General features: G+C 37.1%; 1 protein-coding gene across 1 annotated transcript; it reads right to left on the minus strand.

Annotated features, from left to right (window-relative positions):
• Positions 1-1,650: 1,650 nt before the first annotated feature.
• CLEC2A (C-type lectin domain family 2 member A) lies at positions 1,651-13,708 on the minus strand. The gene is made up of 6 exons (XM_045510219.2): positions 13,555-13,708; positions 9,959-10,139; positions 7,966-8,025; positions 5,959-6,134; positions 3,232-3,335; positions 1,651-2,050 (listed from the first exon to the last, which is right to left on the minus strand). Exons 1-6 carry the CDS (start codon positions 13,576-13,578, stop codon positions 1,915-1,917), a joined length of 681 nt encoding a protein of 226 aa, XP_045366175.1. The 5' UTR covers positions 13,579-13,708; the 3' UTR covers positions 1,651-1,914.
• Between the last annotated feature and the right edge of the window lie 3,334 nt (positions 13,709-17,042).

The raw sequence follows: 17,042 nt of genomic DNA on the forward strand, positions 1-17,042 counted from the left end.
AAACTACAAAACATAACTTACTTTTAAACTACAAAACATTATTCCCTATTGCTTCAGTGTCTAAAAAAATCATTAATCTTCCAATCCTGCCTATTCCTTATGTGTGTTGTGTTCCTTGAGTTCTAGCTCTTTATGTGCATTTGGTGAAATAATAGATGAGGTACAGAGATATAGTTATGCAATTTTTTTCCTTCTTGGTAGGCTTTTTCCCTTAGTTAATTGTTTTCAATTTTTATTAAAAAAAATCAAACCTTCAACTGGTTAAAAAAATGTACTCAGACGTTGTAAGCATGAACTGTCTATTTGAAGTAATATACAATCTTGTATTTAATGTGATTCCACAATTCATTCCTTTTTAATCAAGTTTATATTTAAATATTATTATATTTGAGAACAGTCACACTTCCTTAGTTTTCTAACTACAATTCTATTCAAAGTAAAGTTTCTTATTTTCCTCTCATTTATTTAAAACTCTCTCAAATTTCAAAATAAATGAAACACTATGTCAGTGAGGTAGTAATTTAACTCCATCAAAAATTCCATTTGTAGTTCATGCTAAGCCACCAGGAATTTATATCCTAGTATGTGTGAATCAAAGGAAAACAAGGGATAGATTATTCTAAGCAATTAAAATTAATTTGTGACGATGAACCAACAATGAAAGTAAAACTTATGAGTCAAGTGAAACCTGAACTGAAACTGAGCCAATAGTTAATACATCAAACTGTAATATACAATGGTGTTTAAAATTCATAGTTCCCAGTTTTCTTGGTGACAACATGCTGAACAGACAATATATGCCCATGCTTGATTGCATGCTGATATTTGCCAAGTATTTGCCCATATATAGTACTGGCGAAAACATTTATGGGTGGGGTTCACAAGTCTCCTTTTTCATTTATCAGAAAGTTCCATCTGCAGTAATTTAGGAAGCAAGCCTCCACTAAAGATACGGGAGAAGGACTTGTTTGTGTGCTTCTGTGTGTTTACCCTGTAGGCTAGATAATCCCTTTTTCTTTAGTTTCTCTGTCTACTAAATGTCTCTCTATTCACTTACACTCACATTTCCTTCTGCAGTCAGAGCTTACAGTTACGTGGGGAAGAAATGAAACTTAAGCTAACATAACAAGGGCCGATTTGATATAATTTCCCCACACCGTGAAGATTTTCAATTTTGTGACACATCCAAGGAGGCTTCGTAAGCCTTATCTCCTTGTCCTCACATGGGGAATTGAATTTTTTTCCAATAATCTATTGTTTTAATCACATTTAGTGTTATTATTCCAGTTTATAGTCTACAATCTAAGCTTTGTAACTTTAATATATAATTCTGATCATTTATCTGTGGCTATTACTTAGTTAGAGTTTCTCCTGGTGGTTTTTCCCTTATTTTTAAGATATTGTTGAAATACATGACTGTTCATAGGTGATTCTTTTGTAACATTTCTTTAAACCAAAGTGACTGGGGTTAGTATTTTGTCATATTTACCCATATAAAGCACATATATTTCTCTAAATTTTCAGCTGTAGGTGTTGGCTGGCCTATCAATATAGATACCTTTAAATTGACCATAACCATCCTTGCGGTAAAGGCCATCTCATTTGTTCACTGCTAACAGAAGTTTCCTGACCTGAGCTCATAGTGAGCAGTTGTGTCTTTTTTTTTTTTTTCAAGCTTTATTTTTTCCTTTTTTTTAACAATTTTTTTATTGAGTTATAGTCATTTGCGGTTATGTCTTGAATTGATGAGGTTCTACCTATAACCATTCATTCATTCAACAATTTTTAGTTCCTTTGTTTAATACCTGCAAAACTCTGATGTCCACCAGAAACCAATGCGACATTGTAAATCACCAATGTTTATTAAATAAAGTTTATACTCTAGCCCTCTCCTTCATGTTTGAAATACGCAATTCATTTTCCAGTTTTTTTTTCCTTCATTAAAAATCTGGATTTGCTACAAATCCACTTGATATCAATAAATCCCCTGGAACTAGAAACTCCATCGGTGTTCAGCAAAGCAAACAGTCCATTCCCGCTAATTTCAAACCTGAAAAGAAACCATTTAAATCAGTTTAGGAAACACCTACAGCTGTAATCAAAAATCAGATTAAGAACTGAGTAATTTGAAACATTTTATACAAAACACGACGCTTCATCACTTCACTGAGCCCATCACCATATTCTACCCTCAAAATGTCTGGTACATTAAAGGAATATAAGACAGAACATAGGTATTTAATAGTATTATAATTATTAGCATAATCTGCAACTTTATTAGAACAGTAGGCAGAAAGGCAGAAATATAAATAGACATGGATAAATCACAGACATAAATATGTCTATATATCTACATTTATCTATGTCTATTTCTATTGAGAGAAAGAGTGTTTCTAAATATAAAGATCTATGGAATTTTTTTAAAGCTGTTTCCTGGCATATTACCTGCTGTATTTTTAGCCGATGTTCCTTTTTGAAAGTAAGAAACATTTATATTCATCTGGTACTTTAGAAATATACTGAGATAGAAGCCAAATAGACTAATTATAATAGTTGGTTAATTTGTCCTGCTGATGACCAAATTTTTTATTTTTTTTATAAGTGTAATTTGTCCCGTCTTACAGATTTCTAAGTTTATTGTCATTTTTTATCTAGCACTTAATGAAATATTAAGGAAAGAAGACATGGATACAAAAGAAAATTCATACAGCTCTTGTTTTCAAATAAAAAAGTGTATAAGACAGGAAACAACATTCACTCAAGAAATGATTACATTAATAAATAATATTGCTTACAATGAGCAACTGTAAAGTCAAAGACAACTATATGGCCTCTAACTCTTAAAAGAAAAAAGAGATTTGCATAAATTTAGTTAAAAAAAGGTGCAAATAATACATAGGGTTTGGCTTTGGATTTGCAGAATAGTTGAATTTGAATTAACAAAAGGAGAGTTTATTAGGAAGAGCATGGTGATAAAAACAAGACACAAAAACAAAAACAAAAAAAAAAAAAAGAAAATTTCACTGTATGTCATATAACAACACAGAAGGAAGGTGAGTTGTTCTAGGATATGTTTCAGTGTGAGAGAACCCGTGTCACAGGGTGGAAACTGAGGGAGGTAATGACATATAGAAAATAGGAAAATTTATTTATAATAATACAACTCAAAATGACTTAATTTTTTTTATCCAGCAGCAGAGTAAAACGTTTCCTACTAAATTTGAATCTCACCAGGCATTGAATGTAGTGCCATTTGTCCATCTCCAAGACTCTCCCAGTGCTCTGCTCAGTCCAATCCAGTGCATAGAAGTTCCTGTGCACATCTTCAAAAATTTCTTTCACAAAAATCAGAGAATTCTCCATTACTTGATATTTTAGAGCCCATTGCTGAACATGCTTTTCACTCCAACCATCCCACCTTTTATGATTTAGACCTTAATCTGTATGCCCTAATGCTGCCATAGCAACAAAAAGCAGACAGTGATGTTCAGGTTAGTTTTATCAGAACGATTTTCACTTTGCTTTTTAACTTCTTAAACATCTCTAAGTAATAGAGTGACTTTCATCAGGTCATTGGAACTCTCTGAGCTACAATGTCTTGAATTACTGTTCAAGGTAATTTCTAGCACTCAAATGAGAAACTGATGAGAAAAATATATTTGACATCCTTTCCTTCAAATTCTAATGCATAAAGCATCAGTATGCTTTAGTCACAGAGTGAATGATAAAGACTCTGAATCGACAGGATGTTTTATCTGGATGACAAAATCAGGAGCTGATGAGTTCTCTAAGAGTGACAGAGAACTACTGCTTATATCTTGTTCTGTGCACAGTTCCTCGCCCAAAAATCTTCCAGGGGAAGAGGGGTTTAATGGTATAAATACTGTTATAATAAGAAAACTCAGTCAGAAACTACTCTGAGCAGATATCAGAATAAAAATGTCATTGCTGAATGATTTCACTTACATGTGGAATCTAATAACCAAAACAAGTTATCAAACATAACAAAACACAAACAGAGTCTTAGATACAGAGACCAAGCAGGTGGTTGCCAGAAGGGTGAGGGATGGGGAGAGGAGAGAAACAGTTGAGATTGAGGTACAAACTTCCACCTGCAAAATAAAGTCCACAGGTATGAAACGTACAGAGTGAGGAATATTCTCAGTAACCACGTAATGTCTTTGGATGGTGACATATCTAACTAGACTTATCCTGGTGACCATTTTGAAAGGTGTAGAAACACCAAATCACTCTGTTGTGTAACGGGAACTAACATGTTGCAGGTCAATTATACTTCAAAAACGAACGAACGAACGAACGAACGAACAAACTCATCGAAAAAGAGATCAGATGTGTGGTTACCAGAGGCGGGGATGCGGGGAGGAGTAACTGGACGAAGGTAGTCAAACTTCCAGTTACAAGATCAATAAATACTAGGGATGTAATGTACAATGTGATAAGTCTGTTGTGTATGAAAGTTGTTAAGAGAGTAAATGCTAAGAGTTCTCATCACAAGGAAAAAGATGGCTATTTCTGTAATTTTGTGTCTATAGGAGAGGATGGATGTTCACTAAACTTACTGTGACAATCATTTCATGATACATGTAAGTGAAATCATTATCCCATACACCTTAAACTTATACAATTATATTGCAATAAAACTGGAAGAAAAAATAGAATGTTATTGCCATTGCATATTTTCTCGTATAATCAGAAATCTAACTTCTGGGTGAACATGAGTTACTGTAATAAAATACATTGAGCACCATCATTCCACAGTCATTCCTCTACCAGCTCCTTGCTATTGGACCACAAACCTATTAGTCAGCTTTTCTTTACATACAAACAGAGCTCTCCCTCACCCTGTGCCCCTGGAGTCCATGTCCCTCTTTCTTTGCCCTGTTTACTTCTTCCATCGACTGCCTCACTTTCTTCAAATCGTGCATACTTCCCTCCAATCCTCCTCTCTAAATTCCAAGAGCCAAATCTTTTTTTGTTTTGTTTCATTTTTTCCAGGCTATTCTTGGCAGAATGCAAATGGGAAGTTATTAAAAAGTATTTAGCAACTTAAGAACATTGAACAAAGACATTTAGCTATATAAACCATACGCATTGTGACTAAGGACATAACATCACTAGCTAACTTGCCAGGGTTCAAATCTCACTTCAATAATTGATGGCCGTGTGACAACACCTGGATGGCATCCATCTCTGTCTCACTTTCCTTATCTTTAAAACAAAGACATTTAAATGTCGACTTCATAGACATTGGTTGAAGATTACCGGAGTTTTCATAGTTACAGTGCCTAAAACACTGTGTGGCATATGTTACTGTAAGGGAGCAAAATGTGTGTCCCCCCAAAATGTGTCTCTTTGGCATGAGGATTATTTTAGGCTGATTATATTTAGGAAAGAGAGGAGTGGAGAAGTCTTTGTTTTTACTTCCTGCTTAACTGCCTAAAAGCATTTAGACAAAGGGCCAGGTCCAGGAAGGGCACTGTCACCAGGGATATCTGCAGGGAATAAAGCTCTGTGCGGTGGGGGATCTCAGCGGGACCTGGATACCAAAGTCCTCTCCGTGTCCCCTCGTCCCTGCCTGGCATAGCAAACATTTGTCTTTCCGTCTCCATGTGAATTGCTTTCTTCCTCTTTGAAATCCCAAACCCCCTACCCTCTTCCTTTTCCTTCAGGTGACATATAAGCTTCCTTTGTCTAACTCATCCTGGGGTCTCATTTTCCCATGGAGCCCCCATATGTATGTAATTCAATTTGATTTTCTCCTGTTAATCTGCCTCACGTCAATTTAATTCTTAGACCAGCCAGAAGAACCTAGAAGGGTAAAGGATATTTTGTTTTTCTCTCCAACATTATCGTAAGAGTATTAGATTTTATCATTTCTATTCTCTCTTTGTACAAACTTAAGTTCTGAAATGATTGAAAACATTCCCCTTTTCTTACCATATCCTCTGGTGTATCAATCTGAGCAAGTTCTGATCTCTGTGAACTGCAAAATCTTTTACTAGCTGTCCAATTTCTGGTTTCTTCCGAAAAATAGAAACACTTGTCTTTTGCACCAATCCATTTCTCTGGACATTCCATAGCTTGGGGATATTTGGAAAATTTTGTAAATAATACTGAAAACAGAAAGAAAAGATCGAATAAGAAAAATCAGTTAAAAAGTATTTCTCTACTGATCCTAGTGGATCAATTTTAGTTTTTTACTTTCCTGATTTGGGGCCTGTAAAATTAGCTTCCCTCATGGAATGATGAATGAATTCAATTCCTCTGTCCATAAGGAAGACCATTTAGAGGTCAAGCAGTCTGTACTTTGTTCTATTTTCCTGGCTTCTATTTTGAGAAATGGAACTGCTAACCTCTCATGATCTATATTGACATCTTACCAAAACCAATGCGTAAGATTTAGAATTCAAGGAAGACATCTGGAAACATGAATATAAATTAGTTCTTGAAGACCAGAGTAAGAAATAAATGCTTACTTTTACCTCAAAGAACTGAAAAGATCAAAGATAGGAGAGGACAGCCAAGCTGGGAAAGTGAAACTTACCCTAAATGACAAGTCATTGACATACGAGTCAGTGAAACATTCGTTCTACTTCACCGATATTTAGTATCAAAGAAGCTGCAATAATGATGAATTTATTTCTATGTATATTGCTTGGAGAATTTACTGTTTCAGGGTTTTAGCTTGGTGCTGAGTGATCAGAATAAAGTCCCTCCTTTCCAAATGTTTAAAGGCAAGAATTATAACAAGTAAGGAACCAAGTCAATGTGTATACGCAGGGCCAACTCCAAAGCTGCCTCTCGTCACTTTTTCTTGTCTGTAATGCTCGGAAATGGATCCAGGCAACCACGAACAGGTAATGAAACACATTGTGCTTCAACATTTGTTTTTCAGCTAATCAACTAATGAATGAATGTAAGTACTTCTTAGAGAGACCCTTCCTATAAATATTTGACTTCCAGGTGTCTTAAATAATCCACAGCATTGAGCTCCCAGAACCCCGGAGTGACAGAAGAGGCTGAGAGCAGGAAGAGTTTCAGCACCCTTGCGAATGACAAAGGAAACAAGAATCCAGGGTGTTAAGCATTAGTCCAGCTTCAGAGCTAAATCAAGCAAAAAAGGCAGATGGAAAGTCAACTTCTGAGGACTATGAGGCCGTGGCTCAGAAATGAAAACCTATCTTTAAATTCTTTTCACAATGTAAACCCATAATGCCCGGAGGAAAATTAAAACATCTTCATTTTTACAAATCTACTCCAACAGAGGAAATCTTGCAACCAATCACTTGTGGCCTTCTTTCTCTTTTTTTCTTTCAACATAACGTGATAGAGATAAAACAAATCCTTCATAGAGCAACTTTTAGTAATATAACTTACTCTTGATCCAAAAGAAACTTAAAAAATTTTGCAATTATAGAAGCAGTGTTGCACAGTGGTTAAAATAGCAGGAATTAGAGAAATAGAAACTTAGCAGACAAGCCTCAGGTCTGGCTCTGGAATTTCTTTTTTGTGAGGCAACTGATTCACTCTGGCCTCTATTTCTTTGACTGTAAATGGATTTTGTAACTATATCTGTTTCATATCTTGTGAGAATTAAACACAAATAATAAAGCATAGCGTGTTTAACATGAGCTCTTTAACTCACACAAAATACTCTCAAATTTTAAAAAATAGCTATTGCTCTTGCTATCTGCTGGTCATCTGAGAATTTACGACTATTTTAGTCGAAGATCAAGACATCCTATAAAGTCATGACTGAATTCCGAGAGTATTTTTAATAGAAGCAAAGAGTATAGTGAAAGCTGCCAAACTGGTAGGACACAAGTCTCTACAAACCCCTTTATTACCTCAGAATTGAGGCATTCAGAATTGAGATTGAGATACAGATATTTAGACCTGCTGGCCATGAAGAACCGGAGAAAGTTTGTAAGTTAAGCCACTCACCTGTTAGAAGAATGACCACTGTAATACTCAGAGCACACACACAGCATATCAACTTGCAAACTGCAAAATAAATAAATACTTACGGTCACATTTCCAGAGAAACCCCAACCGGGAACTTGTTATTCCTCTCCTATAATAATCAATCAAGAAACTCATTAAAAGCTTCTGTAGCTTAAAGTAATAAAGGATATTACAAAATACAAAGAAGGTACAGCCGTTCAGATGCGCAGTGGAGGGGTAGGGAGGTCACTTAGACTTGGTGGAAGGAGGGAAGAAAAGGAAGGTTATCTCAAAAGGCAGAAATAATGTTAACGGGGGATTGAAGTCAAGGAGGTACAAAGGGCTATGAGGAGGCAAATGGCTGTAACAGATGTATAAACCAATACATCAAAGATAAAATGAGAAGAAAGTCATGAGGTTTTATGACAGAAGAATTTAAATATCAGATCAATTGTCTTCTATATCATCAGAGAGAATTTTAACGTGTTTGAGCTAGGAAATGTCAAGATAAAAGCATTCATTTGCGGTGAGCAGAATGAACTAGAAAGGAGAGGCTGTCAGCACTGATGGAGATGTTAGGGCGTTAGGAACAGTAATAATTCCATCCATGATTAAGATACCCCTGTCTGACACATTATTAGCAGATGGAGAAACAGGCTGGGAGGACAGTTCACACACACATTTTGTATCAGAAAAAAAAAAAGGACTTAAAGAAAGAAAGAAAAAAATCAAAAGATATCATATGTACTCTGCCTCTGTTCCGAGGTGTAGAGCAGACCCAGTGAATGGAAAACCAAGAAGTTTTTTGGTTTTGTAGGTGTAGGGGAGGCAAAACTTTAACTCTACCCAACCTGGGGTTTCAGCTGAGGCCCTTGAACAAACAGAGTAATAACAGTTTCCTAGTGCCTATGGTCACACCACGCGGAAGAAACCTCCACAAAGAGGAATTCAAAGTGGTAGGTAGTTAGAATTCCAGCTAGTGTGGCATCTCCTACAAAGAACAGGACCGGACAAAGGAAGCAGTTTTAGGCTTCCAAGGGCCATCAGCTGTGGGAAGGCAACTCCGTGGGTGGAAACCAATAGAAGAAGTAAAAGTGAGAATTTGTATCCTGTCTTTTTGGGTGGAAGTGGCAGGGAGAGTTTTTCCTGCTGTTCACTGTTCCTTGAGTGCCTCCAACTCAATATAATTCCTATGTCAAAAAGGCATATTTTGAGGTGACATATTCTAATTTCCTTCAGTTTCATGATCACAATAAAAGAGAAGGGATTCTAACGGAAGAGATTTGTCTGCAGTGTTTTCAGACAATTTGATTATATAAAAAGAAATACGAACAGAATCGATTATATTTCCTTTGGTTTCCTTGTATCACTGTTTAAAAGCAAGGGCTCTACTGCGTTCAAGAGTACCAATGAGTGAGCATCTTTTGCTTGTTTTTGATTTTAAGAGGAATCTATAAAATTTCATTATTAAGCATCATAAAAAATGCTGTATAAATTTAACATGCAACAGGGAGATCGGCCAGGATGACGGGCCATAGAAAGACCATGAGCTCACCTCCTCTCACGAGCACACTGAAACCACGACTATTTGCAGAACAACCATCAGTGAAAAAGATCAGAAGCTACTGGAAAAGACCTTCTACAGCTAAAGACATGCAGAAGGAACCGCGAAGAGACAAGTAGGAGGGAGGGCTGGACCCGCAGTATAGCCAAGTCCCATACTCTGGGAGGGGCGACCCACAACCTGGAGAATAATTGTACTGCAGCGTGAGGGTTTTGAGCCCTCCATCAGGCTCCCCAGCCCGGGGGTCCTGGGCCAGGAAGACAAGCCCACAGAACACTTAGCTTTAAAGGCCACCGGGGCCTAATTTGGGGATTCTGAAAGGACTGGGGGAAATAGAGACTTCACTCTTAAAGGGCACACACAAAATCTTACCCACTTCAGGACCCAGGGCAAAAGCAGTAATTTGGTCAGAGCCTGGGCCAGACTTACCTGCTGGTCTTGGAGTGTGTCCTGGAGAGACGAGGGGCAACTGTGGCTCATCCTGCGGACACAGACTTTGGAGGTAGACATTTTGGACAGGCTCTTCCATGCTGGTGGAGCTGGAATGTGCCGTTCTGCAGTCCGCCCTCCAGTGCATCAGCGTCAAGGCGTGGCCCTGACCGCTGTCTGCCTGTAGACACCTGCGCTAGAACACCTCAAGCCAAGCACCCGACTGGGTGGGGACATAGCCCCACCCATTGGCAGGCAGGTTGCCTCAAGTCTCCTGAGCCCAAAGCAGCCACAGGAGATGGCTGGTCCTGCCCACCAAAGGGCCCAGACCCATCACACCCACCAGTGGACAGACACCCGTTCCAGAATTCTCAGGGCCCTGACTTTGCCCTCCAGGGAGCCCACTCCAGACTCTGGACCAGCCTCATCCACCAGTGGGCAGACTCCAGAGGCAAGAAAACCACAATGTGATAGCCTGCTGACCGCGCCTGCCCACAGCAGGCCAGGCTTTGCCTTGGGACCAGCTGGGCCCCAGCCCTGCCCACTAGTAGGCCAGGACAAGTTTCAAGACACCCTGGACCGTGTACACAATTGTAACAGGAACTGGCAATTCCCAACCCCCTACCTGCCCCAGAAATCTGACACCAGCTCTGGAATACCTGGGCCCTGAAACCAGAGTCCAGAGCCTGGCTCTGCCTGCTGGTAGGCTGGCACTAACCCCAGGACCTGGCTTCACCTACTAGTGGTTGCAATAACCTCAGAGTCTTCTGGAAACTGACACAAAAAAAGCAGACTGAGAAATGTAGAGAACAAACTAGTGGTTACCAGCGGGGAGAGGGGAGAGGGAGCAATATAGGGGATCAAGACATACAAATTAATATATATGAAATAAGGTCTAAGGGTATATTGTTCAGCACAGGGAATATAGCCAACATTTTACAATAACTATAGATGGATTATAATCTTTAGAAATTGTGAATCTCTATATTGTACACCTATAACTTATATAATACTGTACTCCAATTATATTTCAATTAAAAATTAACATATTAGTAATTAAAGAGGTACTCTCTAAGTCCTAGTTTCCTAAGAGGATTTATCTTACATAGACAGTGAATGTTACCAGTGCTCTGTGTATGTATTTATTGAAAAATCAAGGGGTTTTATTTTTTAAGGTTGTTAATCAGGTAGCCTACCCTAACTGATTTTGTTATATCAAAGCATAGCCAGGATAAATCCACTTAAATGCGAATTTAACTATATTGTTATATTTAATTAACTGATATTTTATTGGAATTTCTACTTCCAATTTCATAAGAGAAGTTGTCTATCCCTGTCTTGTTCTTAGCTTGTTTTGAAATCAGATTTACAGAGGGGGGAGGGTATAGCTCAGTGGTAGAATGCATGTTTAGCATGAGGGAGGTCCTGAGTTCAATCCCTAGTACCTCTATTAAAATAAATAAATTTCTTAAATAAATAAATTATTAAATATATTAAACCATCACCCCGCCTCAAAAATTAAAAAAAAAAAATTTAAAAATCAGACTTACACTAGCTTATTAAAAAGAACTGGGCAGATTTCTCTTTTTGTGCTATTTTTCAGAGCGAGATGTAGAAGAATTGTTCATTGAAAGAAAGGGAGATTTACTCCGCTTTACTATTTCCACTTCTATAATATTTATTTTAATGATTTCTTTTTCCTCATTATATTTTGGAACTATATAAAAATAGAGAGAGAGAGAAAGAAAGAGAGAGAGATTTTTTAAAAAATCTGTTTACTTCCTTTTATGTAAGTTTGTAAACGCATCGTGTTTTAGTTTGCTAGGACTGCTCTCTCCACCAGTTCTTATGTCCCACTTGCATTCTGGTTTGAATTTATTTGTAGAATTCTGTGAGTAGCGATTAAATTACTACATCTGAAAAATTTTCTCTAACATCTGAATAATAGGCAATTAATAACTTGAATTTAAAACACTGTCTCCTTTATAAACCTGATATTGCACTGTTGTCTTTACGTGCAGTTACTGCAGATGATAAGACACCGTCGAGAGAAAGATTTTCATTCTCTTAAAGTTCATTTTGTTTTCCTGCCCTTTGAAGGCTTCCAGAATTTTCTCTTTATTCTTGATGTTTTGATGTTTAGTATAAATGATCGAATTATGAAATCTTTTAAATTTTTCTTGCTCAGCAATGTGTATGCTTTTTCAAATTTGCGGGTCGTATTTTCTTAAATACTGATCATTTTTCTTCTATTACTGCTAAGGGTACTCCAACCCCTTCCTCTTCATTATTTCTGAGAGTCCTTCTTTATACTTCATATCTCTTAACAGTTTTAACACACAAATTGATCACTTTGTTATTTTTCAGTGATATCAGGGAGACTTCCTCAGGTGAGAAATGAGTCATTCCATTAATAATTGATCCTTGAAGAAGTTCCTTAGTGACTTGAGAAAATAGCAGTTCAGCATAGATTTCTGCTTCTACTCTCTAAAAAAAAAAAAACCTGGGGAAAGTACAGAAGCAGGAAAAAAGCATATAGATTTGCGAACGTAATGTGAGGAACCGCCAGAAACCCTTTCAGAGAACTCAGGCTTCTCTATGTGAGTGCGTGCACATGCACGTGTTCATGGGTGGGAGCGTGTGTGTTTGTGCATGAATAGTGAGAGGTAAGACTCAGAGCCTGCAGTTTGGAGACACAGCAGTGTAAAGACGCAGGGAAGAAGATACAGTTATAGGAATTTTTTGTGTGGGGGGGGAAGGGAGGAGGTAATTAGGTTTATTTACTTTTTTTTAATGGAGGTACTGGGGATTGAACCCAGGACTTCGTGCATGCTAGGCACACACTCTACCACTGAGCTATCCCCTCCCCGTACAGAAAATTTTTAATTTCTGCTTTCGCTTTCTTTTATCTGGCCTGATGATTCCATGTCCTGGTGCCAAAGTTAGTTTGTCTGCTTGTATTTCATGCACTAAAAATCAACATCTCTGTTAGGCTCAGTCCATCCTTATATTTCTTTAAAAGCTCTTTTTAGTCTCATTATGTATCCTTAAGCCACCTTCCAGACTTCCTCAACTTCCATTATCTTTTTCCCATAAAATCAAGATGGTATTGGGGAAACAACAGAAAATGCTAGATGCCGGGATTCTCAAAGTCAACCAGACTTAAGATCAGCCATTCAGAAGCCTCTTCATTCATGTTAGCCAGACATTGGCTTATCTCTACCCATCCTCAAGCTGTGCCAGTTGAATCACAAAAAACAATCTTGATTACAAGATGGAGCAAAATTGTACTAAACACTATCTTTTTTTCCTGCAAAAGTACATTTAAAAAACATTTTTATTGGGATATGATACACATGCCATAGAAATTCACCCCAAGTATCTTCATACACACAAGCTCATGCCCTCTCTTGCAGATTTAAAGGTCTACATATTTTTCTAAATTTTTCCATTACTTCGCAGAAGGGCTTCCCCATCCCCACCTCACTTACTTTAGTAATTTTCCTCCTTAAGTAAAGAAGTCAGCATTTTTAGCTTGTCTTGTATTTTCTTTTTAAATTTTTTCCCCTTATTGTCACTCACTCAATGAAACTTACTTGCCCCACGTATCCAGCTGTCATGGCTGCTGTCACATAGCTCTGGAACCATCATGGCACAGGTGGTAATTAATCCAGATCAGAAGTAGAGAACCAGAATCCTTGAAACATCACTCACAAAACACACTGACCAAGCTCCCATGACTAACAGGAATGAAACTGAACAACTGACAAAGTAGGCTCATCCAATCCAAATAAATCGTCACTACTGATTTAGGTCAAGATAAAAGTAGACTGACTTGTTAGTTCAGGAAAGAAAATCGAATGCTGACTCATCCATAATCAAAGAATATGAAATTAGCAAAATATTTTTGTCCTCAAACAAGAAAAATACCTCCTGTGGCATACTGAGTGGGACACGTGGAAGGTGGAGGTTAGCTCATGTAGCCCTCCCTGCTGTTCCTTGGGATGACCTCATTTTTATACGAAACCAATACCCAAATCATTAATGTTAATTATACACACGCATTAAGTCTGCATAGGTTCAAATGTATTTATGATTTGTGTGACCTTGAGAAAGCTACCTAAGTTCTCTCGCTCAGGTTTCTCTTCTGTAAAATTGACAGAAATTGTGTACTTACCTTGTACAAATGTTACAATGATCAGATGAGATAACTACGTGGAGAAGGCTTAGAATGATGATGGCCAGCGTTTATGTCAAATGTCTCTCTCTCTCTCCACACACACATATATGTATATTCTAGTATTTTTTTTTTATCACTTTAAAATCTACTTATGAGTCACAGTATTTATGTGAGCTAAAATGGAATTATATATTTCTTACAGATAATTTTGTGTATGAAGCTGCATATGTTTAAAAATTTTTATATCTTTATATCCTTCATTATTCAGATCCCTGGTCCACTTCCATGGTTAGAGTCAGCATTTCTTTCTGGATTTGAATATATTTAAGTACTTGCAATTGTGACAGCCAAAAATCTGTGCATCCCTCTTGCATACTGTGCAGAACCAGCACTCTGTTCATTTCTGGAAGATAAGGGAGCTTACGTATAGAGACCAGTGACCATCTCCTAAATTTTGCTCAGCGATGCTAAGGGCCTGAGTACCTTCAGTGTGGTTGGATCATGGCTTGTGGACTTTTGGAACAAGTCACTTTTGGAATTGGACAGACCTGATTCTAATCTTAGGTTTTTAATTTGCCAGCTTTTGGTCTTCTGGAAAGTTATAGGAACCCTTTTCATTGAGGATTCTTTCATTGCTTCTGTTGAAACACATACCTTCCCCATCCGTTTGGAAGGCTATTAAATGAGATGACATAAAAAGGACACTGGGCACAGAAAGGGTGCACAGGCCTTGCAGTGAATTTTAGGGACTTCCCTCCCTGTAAATGCTCCATCACAACCTTGCATACACAGATGTTAAATCACTCCACATTTTGCATTGCAATTACTATTTTCTCAAGCCTGAAAGAGGAAATTTAATATGCATATGTATTATTAGGGCCTGGTAGCTTGTCACAGTGCTGTGAATTACCTGGTCACACTTCAAAGACACGGGTAATCTTGTCCACTTCAATTTCTGGGGTAATATCAAACCAGCAACTCCCCTGCTCTGCCTCCTGGGGAGTATGGCCGTAGAATGTCCAGAAACAAAGGTGTTCAGGCTGTTTGCTACGTCCCAGGTTACTAGTGAACGCTGATTTCATACATATATCCACATTTCTTTATAGCTACATTATTTTCTTCAGTAGTTCACACACATTTTTCTATAACCCCTATTTGCTGAAGACTTTAAATATGTTCAGGCTATTTGTGGCTCTTTTGGTTGACTTTGCAGATATTTGCTCTCTATTTATTATTGGTGAATGAATAATCTGAAGCCAAACTACCTGGGATGGGCTTATATTGGAAGAGCACTGTATCAACCTTTTATAATACAAAATGCATTAACGGGAAGACTGCTATTAACTTATAGGGTATCTAAAAAACTGGCCATTTGTTTTGTTTTCTTTTTTTAAAAGATTTGTTTTGAAATATTGGTCAATGTAATAAAATGTGTCTAAAACAAAATTTTTTAAAAATGAAGAATGAAGTCAAGTTATTGTTTGTAGTTTTTCTGATAGCTCTGAAAGTACCTATAAATAAGATGTTTATATGACTCTTTATAAATACTATCTGCTAAATTTCTTATTGATAACTGAGGATTATCAATAAAAATAATTGAGGAAAACACCAACCCCACTTGTCCTTATCCAATTCCACAGCCACACATGTGTGTGCATTCAATGGTCTACAATTTTAAACAGCACACTGAACGTCTGTTTTTCCTGTATATGTGAAGTATGTCTCTATTTCCCGCTTCAAAGAAAATTTTAGAAATCACACACCTCCATCACTCCTATGTTTTTTACATATTTTTCTATTTTGTGGTTCTATGGTTATATTTGTCCAAATAGGAGGACAGAACATAGAAAATTCTGTTGGCTTGAACTATACATGTGAATATTTAAACACAGGATATGTGAGCCTCAATTTAATCTCTGACCTCAGGCTCAGTAAATGTTAGAGGAAGATACATATAATGAGATATATTTGGATATATGTATGTATGTATGTTCACATATGGGTGTCTGTATTTTTATTATGTAAATGTTAACATATAATGCACATTATCCTGTGCCTTCTTTTTTTAAACAATGTATCTTAAGTATTTTCATATAATTCACTTTTAAGATCTACAAGCTATTCTGTATGGATAAAATGTTATCTAGCCTGCTCCTTTGGTAGACATCATTGCTGTTTTTCAATCTTTTAAGCACAAATCCATATGCATTTATCTTTGCACACATATTCAAGTGTGTGTAATGAACTAAACCTTAGAAGAGGAGTCAAAGACTATATGCATGTAAATTTTGATGGATCTGGCTAAATTGCTTTCCAAAGAGACTACACCAATTTATATTCGCACCAAAAATGTGACATCATTTAATAAAATGTAAGAAAATAATTGTTTTTTTCTACTTTAATTTTTGGTTAATTTTCACGGGAACCTGTGTTAGCATGTTGGACTGGATGGTATGGAGGTGGTATAAGTGTATGTTGCGAGCTGGTTCCAGTTTGGTTTGAGTTTGGTGGCTTTTAAAAACATTGTAGGTGGACAATCTTTTACTATAAGGGTGTTTTGAAGGGGCTTTCTTTTATCAGGACAGTTCGTACTGATTTCAAAGGTGACAGTGACTAATAGCCAGCAACCTTTAGCCAGTGATCTGTAAACTACAATGCACTGTCATCTGTATTACTATATTTACATTACAGAATTACATTTATGCAACAAATATTTGAAATGTACTGATAACAAAATTAAAATTCAGAAAAATCAAGTGATTGGCCTAAGATCACTAGGCAAACTAAATACAGGTGTTTTGGGATTTGAACGCGTATCTTCTGTTACTACTACTGAGTTGTAAGAGTCCTTTATGTATTTTAGATACAAATCTCTCCTACATAGGTTTTGAAAGTATTGTTTCC

The sequence above is a fragment of the Camelus bactrianus genome, chromosome 34 (genome assembly GCF_048773025.1).
Source record: "Camelus bactrianus isolate YW-2024 breed Bactrian camel chromosome 34, ASM4877302v1, whole genome shotgun sequence".
Lineage (NCBI taxonomy): Eukaryota > Metazoa > Chordata > Mammalia > Artiodactyla > Camelidae > Camelus > Camelus bactrianus.